The following is a 12,861-nucleotide window of genomic DNA, read 5'->3' on the forward strand; positions in this document are numbered from 1 at the left end:
TTAAGTAATGGCTTGCTTATTGCCTGTCATTTCCTTTGCACTTAAAATATTTCTCCCTTTCTCTCCCTCTCTCTCTCTGGCCACAGCTGTATTTCTCCACTGAAGTACTGTAGTGATTTCAGACCGTATTTCACTATACATGACAGTGAATTCAAAGAATATACCACCCGTACACAGGCTTCGTGAGTAAAATAAAGTGCTGTTAAAGATGGATTAATATTTATCACTGAAGTTGGAATTTTTAGTGCAGTACGACTCTTAAGAGGCTAAATCTAGTTTGGAAACTGTTCTTCTTCTGAGAGAGGGGCTCTTGTCTCTCTTCATATTGCACGATACTGCTAATGGGACTTCAATTTGGGGGAAATAGAGACCCAATGCATAAAAGATTAATTCTGATGTTTTTTGGGTGGGAGTTTTTGCATTACTTTTACCTGAATGATTAGTATTCCTGTTAGAGTGGGAGGAAGTATTATATTAGACAGTATCATCCCCTTTTTATTTGAAAGAAGCAGTGGCAGCACCACAATCTATATATTGTCCACTCAAATGAATACACTTAAAATTATTTTTGGTACCAATTCTTATTTTTTCTGTGTTTCATTTTTGTTTTGTTTAGGCCTTCTGTTATTTTAGGAGTTACAAACCCATTTTTTGCTAAAACTCTTCAGCACTGGCCACACATTATTCGAATAGGAGACATTAAATTGGCAGGTAGAGTATAAATCCAGTGTCTTTTTAAGGATATAAAATAACTTTTTTATTCCACCTGTGTTTTCTTTTAGGTTATACCACTTGAGTGTGAGGATGTGGGTTGGAATAATCTTTGTTGCTTAAATTGAGATTGTTTGGGTGTCATTTCCTGACTGTGATGGAAATGTATGTTAATCCGTTCATTTAAATGCTGATAAAATGAAACAGGTGAAATGGCTCATGAGGATTATTTCCAATTTGAAGGATAGGAGAGCAGTTCTTATGATTTTCTTTTTTTGGATCTTTATTACTCATATGAATCTGATTTTTCCAGGAATCATGAATTAACTTTTCATAATTTTAAAAACTTTTATTACATTTCCATATTTATTGCAGAAGAGCACTTTGGATTATCTATCTTTAAGTATATCTTTCACTTAAACCCCTAAATCTCTTAAATGTCCTAGTCTTTACCAAAAAAAAATTCCTGAACTCTCCAAATGTAGTCCAAAAGCATCGGCCACTCTTAAAACTTATATGCATTTAATGGTATATCTGAATCTCCTTTGCTTTGAAAATTATTTTTTTAAACTTTCATTATACGATTTCCAAGAGAGTTAAATGTTGCCTCTTGCCAGGGTTGTACCCGATCAATCGAGCTATCGTATTAATTGAGCACTTACTCTGTGCAGAGAACTGTACTAAGTGTTTGGGAGAGTGCAATACAGTAGAGTTGATAGACACGTTCCCTGCCCACATCTCAGGTTGCAGGGCTGTAGATGATCCTAGAAAATGGTGGCTCAAGAAGAAATTTGACGATTGGTTTGATTCAAAGTCCATCTTTGTTTAAGCTCTGACAGTTCAATGTTCAACACCAGTCATCCAGGTTAATAAGACTGAGTAGCTGAAGAATGTTTTTTATCGTTAAACTTAGTTTCAGCCATTCTGCTCTTAAATGATCTAGGGCTAGGCAACTCTAACAATTGTAATGTGGAATTTCACTGTTTGCAACTCTAACAATTGTAATGTGGAATTTCACTGTTTGGTTTTCTCTTTCAGTGGTAAAAATTCCTGCTAGGAATCTCTGTAGTTTAGGTGAAGGGAGCTGTAGCGTGAATTGATCTTTAGCATGAATTGATTGGTGAGGTAATAATGTACTTAAAGGAAATAAATTTTGTTAGAGAAAGTAGTCATAAATTAGGTCTTAAATTATAGTAAATAGGTTGCTTTTTTAAAGCTCCCAAATAGTGCCTATAAACCCCACATGAAAACTGAGCTCCTCATCTTCCCTCCCAAGCCCGGTCCTCTCCCAGACTTCCTTATCACTGTGGATGGTACGACCATCCTTCCTGTCTCTCAGGCCCACAACCTCGGTGTCATCTTTGACTCGTCTCTCTCGTTCACCCCACACATCCGATCCGTTACCAAGACCTGCCGGTCTCACCTTTATAATATCGCCAAGATCCGCCCTATCCTCTCCACCCAAATGGCTACCTTACTGCTACGGGCTCTCGTAATATCCCGGCTAGACTACTGTGTCAGCCTTCTCTCTGATCTCCCTTCCTCCTCTCTCGCCCCACTCCAGTCTGTTCTTCACTCCACTGCCCGGCTCATCTTCCTGCAGAAATGCCCTGGGCATGTGACTCCCCTTCTTAAAAACCTCCAGTGGTTGCCTATCAACCTCCGCTCAAAACGAAAACTTCTCACTCTAGGCTTCAAGGCTCTTCATCACCTTGCCCCTTCCTACCTCTCCTCCCTTCTCTCTTTCTACTGCCCACCCCGCACGCTCCGCTCCTCTGCCGCCCACCTCCTCACCGTCCCTCGGTCTCGCCTATTCCGCCGTCGACCCCTGGGCCACGTCCTCCCACGATCCTGGAACGCCCTCCCTCCTCACCTCCGACAATCTAATTCTCTTCCCCTCTTCAAATCCGTACTTAAAGCTCACCTCCTCCAAGAGGCCTTCCCAGACTGAGCTCCCCCCTTTTCCCTCTGCTCCCTCTACCCCCCCCACCTCTCCGCAGCTAAACCCTCTTCTCCCCCCTTTTCCTCTCCTCCTCCCCCTCTCCCGTCCCACCCCCTCAGCACTGTACTCGTCCGTTTAACTGTATATATCTTCATCACCCTATTTATTTTGTTTAATGAGATGTACATCACCCTGATTCTATTTATTTGCCATTGTTTTAATGATATGTTCTTCCCCTTGACTCTATTTATTGCCATTGTTCTTGTCTGCCTGTCTCCCCCGATTAGACTGTAAGTCCATCAAAGGCAAGGACTGTCTCTATCTGTTGCCGATTTGTACATTCCAAGTGCTTAGTACAGTGCTCTGCACATAGTAAGCGCTCAATAAATACTATTGAATGAATGAATACAATGTGTGTAACATTTCCCCTACTTCCTGAATTCCATACCACTTCTCTGATGTGCTTGTAGTTTGGTGATTATTTTGTGTAACCTACTTAAAGTTTGGACTCTGAAATAGAGCCATGTGCAAATGTTTTAAACTTTTCTGTAGAAAATTCCCAATGAAGAAAATTACCAAGTCCATCAAAGTGACAAGAAAATTGTGAGTGACTTGAATTGATATCTAATGCAGGCATTGGCAATCTTTTTTTATTATTATTTTTAAGAATCAAACAAAAAGAAACCGATGAGCAGTTGGTCAGCAAAGAGCCATAGAGTTTATCGCCCCCATGTGGTTGCTTCAGAGCAATAAGCTGTTGCTGCATGTGGGGATGGGAAAGGGCAGGGAAGCAGAGGCAAGAAAAGGCAGGAATTAGCAACAGGAAGCTTGCTTGGGGGTTTGTGATGGTGTGTGTGTGGGGGGGGGGCGGTGGTTGGGAGGTGAGGGGGTCAACCCCCAGAAGGCTACGGGCCCAGTTCCCTACCTCAAGACTCCCTGGGAGGACAAAGCCCAGATTCATGCTGTTTTGATTGAGTATCCTCCCGATCTGTCCAGAGAGGGACTTTCCACCCTGCACGTCATCTGGAAGTAGTGGAATCCCCACCCTCCAAGCATACTCCCATGCACTCAGTAGCTTTTCCACTGTCCCTTGCCCCCTGTTCCCCTGACTCCTCCCTCATTTTCCAGCTCCAAAAAGCTTCAGGACTGGGAAGGGAGGAGGCAGAAGGAGGGCCATGTTTGGGCCCACAGGGAGGAGCAGAAGGGTTCCACCTGCATAAGTGCCAGCTGGAGAAGCTGGGTGAGGCAGGAATTGGGGGATTCAGTAAGAATGGTACTTGTTGGAGAATGGGAGAGAGGTAGAGAGAGAACTGAACTTACATCTAGTTGTTTTCCTATTCCTCCATCCCCACTGCTGTGTGCCCAGGTATTTGCAGCCCCTGGTTCAGTGGCTGAACCTTGGGCAGGTCACTCAACTTCTCTGTGCCTCAGTTACTTCATCTGTAAAATGGGGATTATGACTGTGAGCCCCTTGTGGGTCATGGAATGAGTCCAACCTGATTAGCTTGTATCCACCCCAGCACTTAGTTCAGTGCCTGGCACATAGTAAGCACTCAGTAAGTAACATTAAGGAGAAAAAAAAAAACCAAAAACTTGCCCCTGCCCCAAAGTTTAGCCCACTTGTGCTTGCTATCAATTAATTAATTAATGATGGTATATGTTAAGTGCTTACTATGTGCAAAGCCCTGTTCTAAGCGCTGAGGGGACACAGGTGATCAGGTAGTCCCATGTGGGGCTCACAGTCTTAATCCCCATTTTACAGATGAGGTAACCGAGGCGCAGATAAGTGAAGTGATTTGCCCAGAGTCACACAGCTAACAAGTGGTGGAGCGAAGATTAGAACCTATAACCTCTGACTCCCAAGCCCGTGCTCTTTCCACTGAACCACGCTGCTTCTCTATGTACATTATGGCCAATGCAGGGGCTGATCTTGAACCCTGTGCATTTTACGGGATGAGCGATCCCCTTCCCTGTGTCTTAGCCAGCCCATCTCACAGTCTGGGGGGTGAGACAGACATTATTATGAATAAATAAATTACGGATATGTACATAGGTGCTGTGGGGCTGAGGGAGGGGTGAATAAAGGGTGCAAATCCAAGTGTGAAGTTGACACAGAAGGGGGTGGGGGAAGAGGAAATGAGGGCTTAAATCAGGGAAGGCCTCTTAGAGGTAATGTGCTCTTAATAGGGATTTGAAGTTGGGGAGAGTGATTGTCGGTTATGAAGAGGGAGGGCATTCCAGGACAGAGGCAGGAAGTGGGCGAGAGGTCAGTGGTGAGATAGACAAGATCGAGGTACAGCGAGTAGGTTGGCATTAGAGGAGTGAAGGGTGCTGGCTGGGTTGTAGTAGAAAGCAGCGAGGTAAGGTAGGAGGGGGCACGGTGATTGAGTGCTCTAAAGCCACTGATAAGGAGTTTCTCTTGAGGAGTGGGGAAACACAGCCTGAACGTTTTTGTAGAGACGATCCGGGCAGCAGAGTGAAGTATGGACTGGAGCTGGGAGAGACGGGAGGCTGGGAGGTCAGCAAGAAGACTCATGCAGTAATCAAGGTGGAAGTGGGATATGTGCTGTAGGGCAGAAGTCCATCTGTAGAAGTCAGGACAGAGGCAGGGGCGTGGATCGGGATAGCCGAAATAGCACTGAAGAGACTATCCTCCTCCTATGTCCTTGCCCCTCTTGCTGGTGGTTCCCCCCTTGTTTTTCTCACTGCAACCACTGTTTCAGCACCTTATCCTAGCTTCTGGTCTTGCCATCTTCATTACTCCCTTCCAGCAGCTGCCAGTATTCATACCCCGAATTCTATTTACAGTCATCCTCAGTGTGACTGGTAAAACCTTAATGCAAGAGTGGCCAAACAACAGCTCTACTTCAAATGCTCTGCAACATCTTCTGTGGCATATCACTATCCCACCGTTGACCCCTGGGCCACGTCCTCCCGCTGTCCTGGAATGCCCTCCCTCCTCACCTCTGCCAAACTGATTCTCTTCCCCTCTTCAAAACCCTACTTAGAGCTCACCTCCTCCAAGAGGCCTTCCCACACTGAACTTCCCCTTTTCCCTCTGCTCCCCCTCTACCCCCCCTTCACCTCCCCTCAGCTAAGCCCTCTTTCCCCCCCTTCCCTCTGCTCCTCCCCCTCTCCCCCTCCCCTCAGCACTGTGCTCGTTTGCTCAATTGTATATATTTTCATTACCCTATTTATTTTGTTAATGAGATGTACATCACCTTGATTCTATTTATTGCTATTGTTTTAATGAGATGTTCATCCCCTTGATTCTATGTATTGCTATTGTTTTTGTTTGTCTGTCTCCCCCGATTAGACTGTAAGCCCGTCAATGGGCAGGGACTGTCTATCTGTTGCCGATTTGTACATTCCAAGCGCTTAGTACAGTGCTCTGCACATAGTAAACGTCAATAAATACTATTGAATGAATCTCTCCTTCCCCACAATAGGCCCTTGAGCAGACAGGCTCCTCAGGCATAACCCGCCTCCCCACATCCCTTCTCCTCTTTCCCTATCAATCAACGATATTTACTGAGCACCTGTTTTGTGTAGAGCACTGTACTAAATGCTCAGGGGAATACATGCAATAGAGTTAGTAGACATGATCCCTGCCCTTGAGGAATTTACAGTCTAGCATGGGAGAAAGTGGATAGTTAGGTGAGGGAGTGCTTAAGGCGTAAGATATGTACAAAAGTGGGTTGCAAGTGCAAGTGTGTGGCTCACACAAAGTTGTGGAGTGATGGGGGGGTGAAGTCAGGGGAGAAGGGACGTTAATCAGGGAAGTCCTCCTGATGATGTGAGCACTTATTGAGCACGTATTATGTGCAGAGCCCTGCACTAAGTCCTTGGGAGGGTACAATACTATAGAACTAGCAGACTTATTCCCTGCCCATAACAAGCTTGCAGTCTAGAGCTGGAGGCAGACACTGATATGAATAAATAATTTATAATATATAATTTAAAGATACATAAGTGCTGTAGGGTTGGGGGAAGATGGGGAAAGCAGTGGTTTAGCCTATAAATACCAGATAAGAGGAAGGACCTGACTAATTCCCCACTGCTCTGATCAGGTCATCCCGTTAGCCATCCTTAGCACTCATGCCTTTATTCCACTTATTTATTCATTTAGTTACTCATTTTTGCTTGCTTTAGTTATTACCAGTTACACCTTACATTTTCCCTTCTTTTCCCATTGTCTTTATACTGTATACTGTGTATTAGAGAAGCAGCGTGGCACAATGGAAAGAGCACGGGCTTTGGAGTCAGGGCTCATGAGTTCGAATCCCAGCTCTGCCATTTGTCAGCTGTGTGACTGTGGGCAAGTCACTTAACTTCTCTGTGCCTCAGTTCCCTCATCTGTAAAATGGGGATTGAGACTGTGAGCCCCACGTGGGACAACCTGATTCCCCTGTGTCTACCCCAGCGCTTAGAACAGTGCTCTGCACATAGTAAGCGCTTAACAAATACCAACATTATTATCTGCCATTCTCTCCCCTCCCCCAGTTAAAGTATAACCTCCTCAGGAACAGGGACTCTGTCTTCTACTTCTATTGTATATTACCAGGTTCCTGGTATTAACGAGTCTACCAATTCTGTTACGTTGTTATCTCCCAAGTGCTTAGTACAGTGTCCTACCCACAGGAAGTGTTTAATAAATACGATAGACTGATAAAATCATTTGCATGCCCTACGATGTGTAGGGCTCTACACATAATAGTCATTCAAACAACTCTTTAAGGCACTGGGGTTGTTTCTCTAGTCCTTCCTACCCATGATCATAATTTCATGTGTAAATATGTGTTTCTCTAATATTGTTAAATTGATAATAACCAAATTAGTATGAAAAAACATTAAAGCTGTAATATTTTATGTAGGTGAAATTCCCAAACAAATGAAAGTGAAAAAGCTGAAGAACCTAAAGACCTTGGATTCCAAACCAGGTAGTACCTTTGATTTTTTTTTCCATCTGGGTTAAATGGTGGTTGTATTTTTCTTTGGTTTTTAACATTTTTCCTGTCTTGTAATTCTCTCAGCCTCCCTCTCTCTACCTGTCCCTCTGCCCCTATCCCTCTTTCCTCTTCTTACCCATGTCCCTGGATTCTTGTTGATCTGTATGTCTGTTTCTTCCATTAACATCTCTCTGTACTTTTTGATCTTCCTCTCTGGCCCTCTGCATTCTCAGTTGCTTTTGTCACCTCCTGTTACCTTTCCTAATTTCCCCTTCCCATTCACCCTTTTCTCTGCCTCTCAGTATCCCTCATCTAGTGACGATGGTATTTATTAAGTGTTCACTGTATGGCAAGCACTAAAAGCTGAGTTAGATCCCAGTGCTTAGAACAGTGCTTGGCACATAGTAAGCGCTTAACAAATGCCATCACTATTATTGTAATTATTATTTTACCAGACATTCAGATCAGATACGGTCCCTGTCCCATGTGGGGCTCATAGCCTCAAGGAGGGAAAACAGGTTTGTTTGTTTTTTTTCCCCATTTAACAAATGAGGAAACCGGGGTCCACAGACATTAAGTGACTTACCCAAGGTCACAGAGTAGGCCAGTGACAGAGCTGGGACTAGAACCTGGGTCTCCTGACTTCCAAGCCTGTGTTCTATTCACTAGGCTGTGCTGCCTTCCTGTTATTGATGCAAGCCTTTATCATTGACTGCTTTTTGTTTTTAACTGCTTTGCAGCCTTTCTGTCCTTCTTTCTTTACACCCGCTCTCCAATCCCTGCCTTCTGTGACCTCACTGTCTGTCCCTCATCTTGAATTTTCCTTTCTCAGCATCTCTCGCCACTCTCTTTGTCTCCGACTGGCCCTTTTGCAGCAGAATAATGGCTGCAGTGCTGCTTTGGCAGTACTGAAAGGTAGTTGGTGGCATGCAGGAAGAGCACAGCTAGAGATAATCTTCCTTTCTTGACAGGGTCGTTTTGGGTGCGGTTTTGTTCCTGTGAGAGAGTGGAACTGCAGCAGGAGGTGCAGGGGGTGGAAGGAAAGGGATGACATTGTGGCATGAGAGACAAGAGTATTGATGATGATGGTATTTGTTAAGCGCTTACAATGTGCCTGGTACCGTCCAAAGTACTGGGATGGATGGATAAAAGCAAATTGGGTTGGACACAGTCCCTGTCCCACACAGGGCTCATAGTCTTCATCCCTGTTTTACAGATGAGGTAACTGAGGCCCAGTGAAGTGGAGGTCCCACAGCAGACAGGAGGCTGAGCCAGGATTAGAACCCAGGTCCTTCTGACTCTCAGGCCCATGCTCTATCCACTAGGCCATGCTGCTTCTGGGTATTGTCTGGGAACCATCCAAACCCACAGTAAGGCTCAGAACCTAGGCCCGACTTGCTTTTTTATCTGTAGAACTCTAATTGTGGGGGCTTTTCTAAAAATGTTTTGTCTTTGTTTAATTTTTCTAGGTGTCTATTCTTCTTATAAACCATTCTTGAATCGAGATGAAGAAATCATAAAACAGCTACAAAAGGTAATTTTCTAAAAGATATTTACTTTGAAACCCGACTCGTCCCACAGCGAGTCAAGGCTTCGTAGAGTGCTCCCTGTCAAAGTCAGGTAGCTGATGTGAAGGTACAAACTCAATTTTTGTTTGCTTTTCTGTTAGAGCAAATCTAGGCTCTCCATTGGAATATCTAGATTTTCCTTTAGTAGGACTCCAAATAAACTTAAAATTAGCCAAAGTTAAAAATTCACGTTTGCTTACGTTCTATGTGAATGACAAGCTTAACCAATATTCATGTTTGTTTGTGAACCTTATTGTTGCAAATAATAGTTCAAACAGCTCACAATGCTACATGCGAAGCAGCATGACCTGGTGGAAAGGACATAGGCCTAGGAGTCAGAGGACCTGGGTTCTAATCCTGGCTCTGCCAATTGCTTGCTGTGTGTCCTTAGACAAGTCACTTCACTTCTCTGTGCCTCAGTTTCCTCAACTGTAAAATGGGGATACGTGTTCTCCCTCTTACTTACACTGTGAGCCCCATGTGGGACAGGGACTGTGTTCAACCTAATCAATTTGTACGTACCCCAGCGCTTAGAAAGGTGTTTGACACATAGTAAGCGCTTAACAAATACCATTAAAAAAAAAACTGCCGCACCATCTTTGAAGGCAAACTAGAAATCGAGGTGGACATGGACGGTGAGCCACAGTCAGGTGACATGTGACCTGGAACTCTCTCCACTGGGGTCCCAGGGCCCACTGGCAAACAACGGCCTGAGTTCCTTAGCCATCCACCTGCCAACGTGGAAGAAATTTGAAATGTTGGGAGGGTTGTGGCGGTTTGAACATTACAGCCAAGACCGAAGTGATTAGATGCCCAAAAAGTGAGGATTTTTTTTTTTTAACATTAGTGTTTCTGAAAGGTTGAATTTAGCCTGCTACTTTTTTCCCCCCTGCGTACCTGTCCTCCCCTCTCTTATATCGTGAGTGCCCGGCAGACCAGACACTCTGTCAGAATTCATGTCCATCGATTCTTTCCCCCAGGGCGCGGTACTGTGTTTTGAATATTGTCATGAGTCCACAACTGAATTCATTCATTCGTTCAATCCTATTCATTGAGTGCTTACTGTGTGCAGAGCATTGTACTAAGCGCTTGGGAAGTACAATTCAGCAACAAATAGAGACAATCCCTGCCCAAAGGGGGCTCACAGTCTAAAAGGGGGGAGACAGAAACTGAATGGAGGGCATGTGATGCAACAGTTTGACCTCCTGTTCTTCCCTCTAGTGTCCCTGAAGAAAATTGTCCCTCCAGTGCCCTCATCTCATCTAGGGATTCAGATCAAATATACATCTTCCCTCACTCAGAATGGGGACTCAATACCTGTTCTGCATCCTACTCAGACTGTGAGCCCCATGTGGGACCTGATTATCTCGTATCTGCCCCAGTGCTTGGCACATGGTAAGCATTTAACAAATGCCAGAGTTGTTATTATTATTATTACATCTTGAAGAGGTCTACAGGACTCCCCCGAAGCCTCCTTGGGATTCTATTTCAAGCGACAAACGGATCTGAGGGAGCCTGCAGTGGTGATCTCCCATTTAACACATTAAACTGCCTCCCTCCCCTCCTGTTGGTAAAGTGGAAGTAGGAGGGAGTTTGTTGCTATATGTGCCTATAGCGCAACCTGTTGGTTAGGATTAGACCTTAAAGGAGGACTCCAGGAAACTCCCTGGAGTACCTCCAAGGGATCACTTAAATAACTCAGAGCTTTCATAAGCATACCCAAAAAGTTTCATTTGTGTCTATCAGACTGTAAACTCTGAGAGCAGGAACTGGGGCTTTTAATGTATATTCCCAAAAGCCTAGCTCAGGGCTCTCCAAGGAGTCCGTTCTTAGCCTCTGTCTGACCAAAGAGCACATACAGCAGGAATTCTATATCTATTTTGCTTTTGGAAATCACCTAGGGACAGGCCTTCCAGAGTAAAAGTGGTGCTTCAGCTCTTTTGATGTTTGAATTAGACTCCCGAGGAGGCTGCAGTAGGGTCGAAGAGAAGATGAGGGAAGGTTTTTGGGAAAACCAGGAGTTGGGAGGAAAGATAGGGTCCAGAAGAGTTCCAGGGAATGTCAGGGTCCTGGATTCTGCCAATGCAACCTGGACCAGGCCCAGCAGAGTAAATGTTCAAAGCTTTGCTGTCGAGCAGTAACAGAGGTTCAAACTGTATTGCCAGATGGCATCAACAGAAACACAGTCTGAATCAAAGATTGACCAGGCTCCTTTTTCACATGTTGCCATGCCTCCCTATGACTAATACCCTCATAATCTTTCTTGTAACCAAGGAAGCATCTTAGAACCGGATGTTCCAGTATGAAATGAAAATAATTGATCCCACAGAAATCATCTTAGCAGGTGTCTTGAGATATGAGGAGACATTGAGCACCTACTGTGTGCAGAGCACTGGACTAAATTTGGGAGTTCACTAATTAGACTCTATCCCTGCCTTCAAGGAAGTTTCAGTCTAGCAGGAGAGATGAGCACAAAATAATTTACACATAGAATAGAAAGGAAAAATAGTTATATAGATGACTAATTGCTACAGGTGGTGTGAGTGCATAAATGCATTTTTGGTGTGGAAGTTCTGAGGTGGTAGTTAGGGTATATGACCTGAAAAGAAAAAAATGAATTGGGGAAAGCCTAATAATAATACTAATAATAATTGTGGTATTTGTTAAGTCCTTTGTGTCAAGCACTGTACTAAATACCGGGGTAGATACAAGATGATCAGGTCCCCCATGGGGCTCACAGTCTAAGTAGGAGGAAGACAAGGTATTGAATCCCTATTTTGCAGATGAGGGAACTGAGGTACAGAGAAGTAAAGCGATTTACTCAAGGTCACACCACAGACAAGTTTCAGGGCTGGGATTAGAACCCAGGTCCTCTGACTCCCAGGCCCATATTCTTTCCTACGGGATGAGATGGGATTTCAGGAGGGCTTTGAAAATGGGAAGAGCTGTGTGTGGTCTGGTGGATGTGAAAGGGAGGGAATTTCAGAGAGGAGGTGGGAAAGTCGAGAAGGCGGCCTGGTGAGGTTAATTTGGGAGGAAGAGCTTAAACTAGAATGTACTGGGAAAACTGTGGATAAGTAGGACAGAGACCTGATTGACTGCTTTAAAGCCAATGGTCAGGAGTGTCTGCTTGATGGTTACCTAATCAAGGCTCTTGAGGAGTGGAGAGACCTGAGAAGAGTGGCCTCTTTGCAAAATGGTCCAGGCAGCAATATAGTGATGGGAAAGACTGGAGATTGGGGAGACCAGTGAGAAGGCTATGAAAAAACCCTCATTATTATAATGGGATATGACAAGTACCTGAGCCTCAAGGTTGTAGCTGTTTGGACAGAGAGGACAGGGCAGCTCTTCCCAAGCAGAAAAAGACCATTAAAAAAAGGACCAACCATGCTTTTTTTTCTTATTTTAAATAGTTGTGTTTTACAAAAATATGCACTCACATATTAACCCAAATCATTTTCCAGGGTGTTCAGCAGAAGCGTCCTTCTGAAGCCCAAAGTGCAATTCTTCGGCGTTACTTCTTGGAACTGACACAGAGCTTTATCATTCCATTAGTAAGTTAGCCAATATAGACTACTAACAAACAACTGAGCTGACAAATCTATCAGAAGAGTTTCTAAAACTTTTTCCATCGAAAGTGTCTTGTCGATTCAAACATATCTTGTCAATTGAAACAGATTTATTTTAAGAC

At 44.2% G+C, this 12,861-nt stretch overlaps 1 protein-coding gene across 3 annotated transcripts in view; it reads left to right on the forward strand.

Moving 5' to 3' along the window:
• DENND6A (DENN domain containing 6A) overlaps positions 1-12,861 on the forward strand; it is a 110,463-nt gene that overhangs the window by 90,070 nt on the left and 7,532 nt on the right. For all 3 annotated transcript variants that reach the window (XM_029050634.2, XM_029050633.2, XM_001510993.4), the window contains 5 exons: positions 87-182; positions 617-711; positions 7,528-7,593; positions 9,072-9,136; positions 12,635-12,724. In XM_029050634.2, the coding sequence (XP_028906467.1) occupies positions 87-182; positions 617-711; positions 7,528-7,593; positions 9,072-9,136; positions 12,635-12,724 (412 nt within the window). The remainder of the gene's footprint in view (positions 1-86; positions 183-616; positions 712-7,527; positions 7,594-9,071; positions 9,137-12,634; positions 12,725-12,861) is intronic.

The sequence above is a fragment of the Ornithorhynchus anatinus genome, chromosome X1 (assembly GCF_004115215.2).
Source record: "Ornithorhynchus anatinus isolate Pmale09 chromosome X1, mOrnAna1.pri.v4, whole genome shotgun sequence".
In the NCBI taxonomy this organism is placed as follows: Eukaryota; Metazoa; Chordata; class Mammalia; order Monotremata; family Ornithorhynchidae; genus Ornithorhynchus; species Ornithorhynchus anatinus.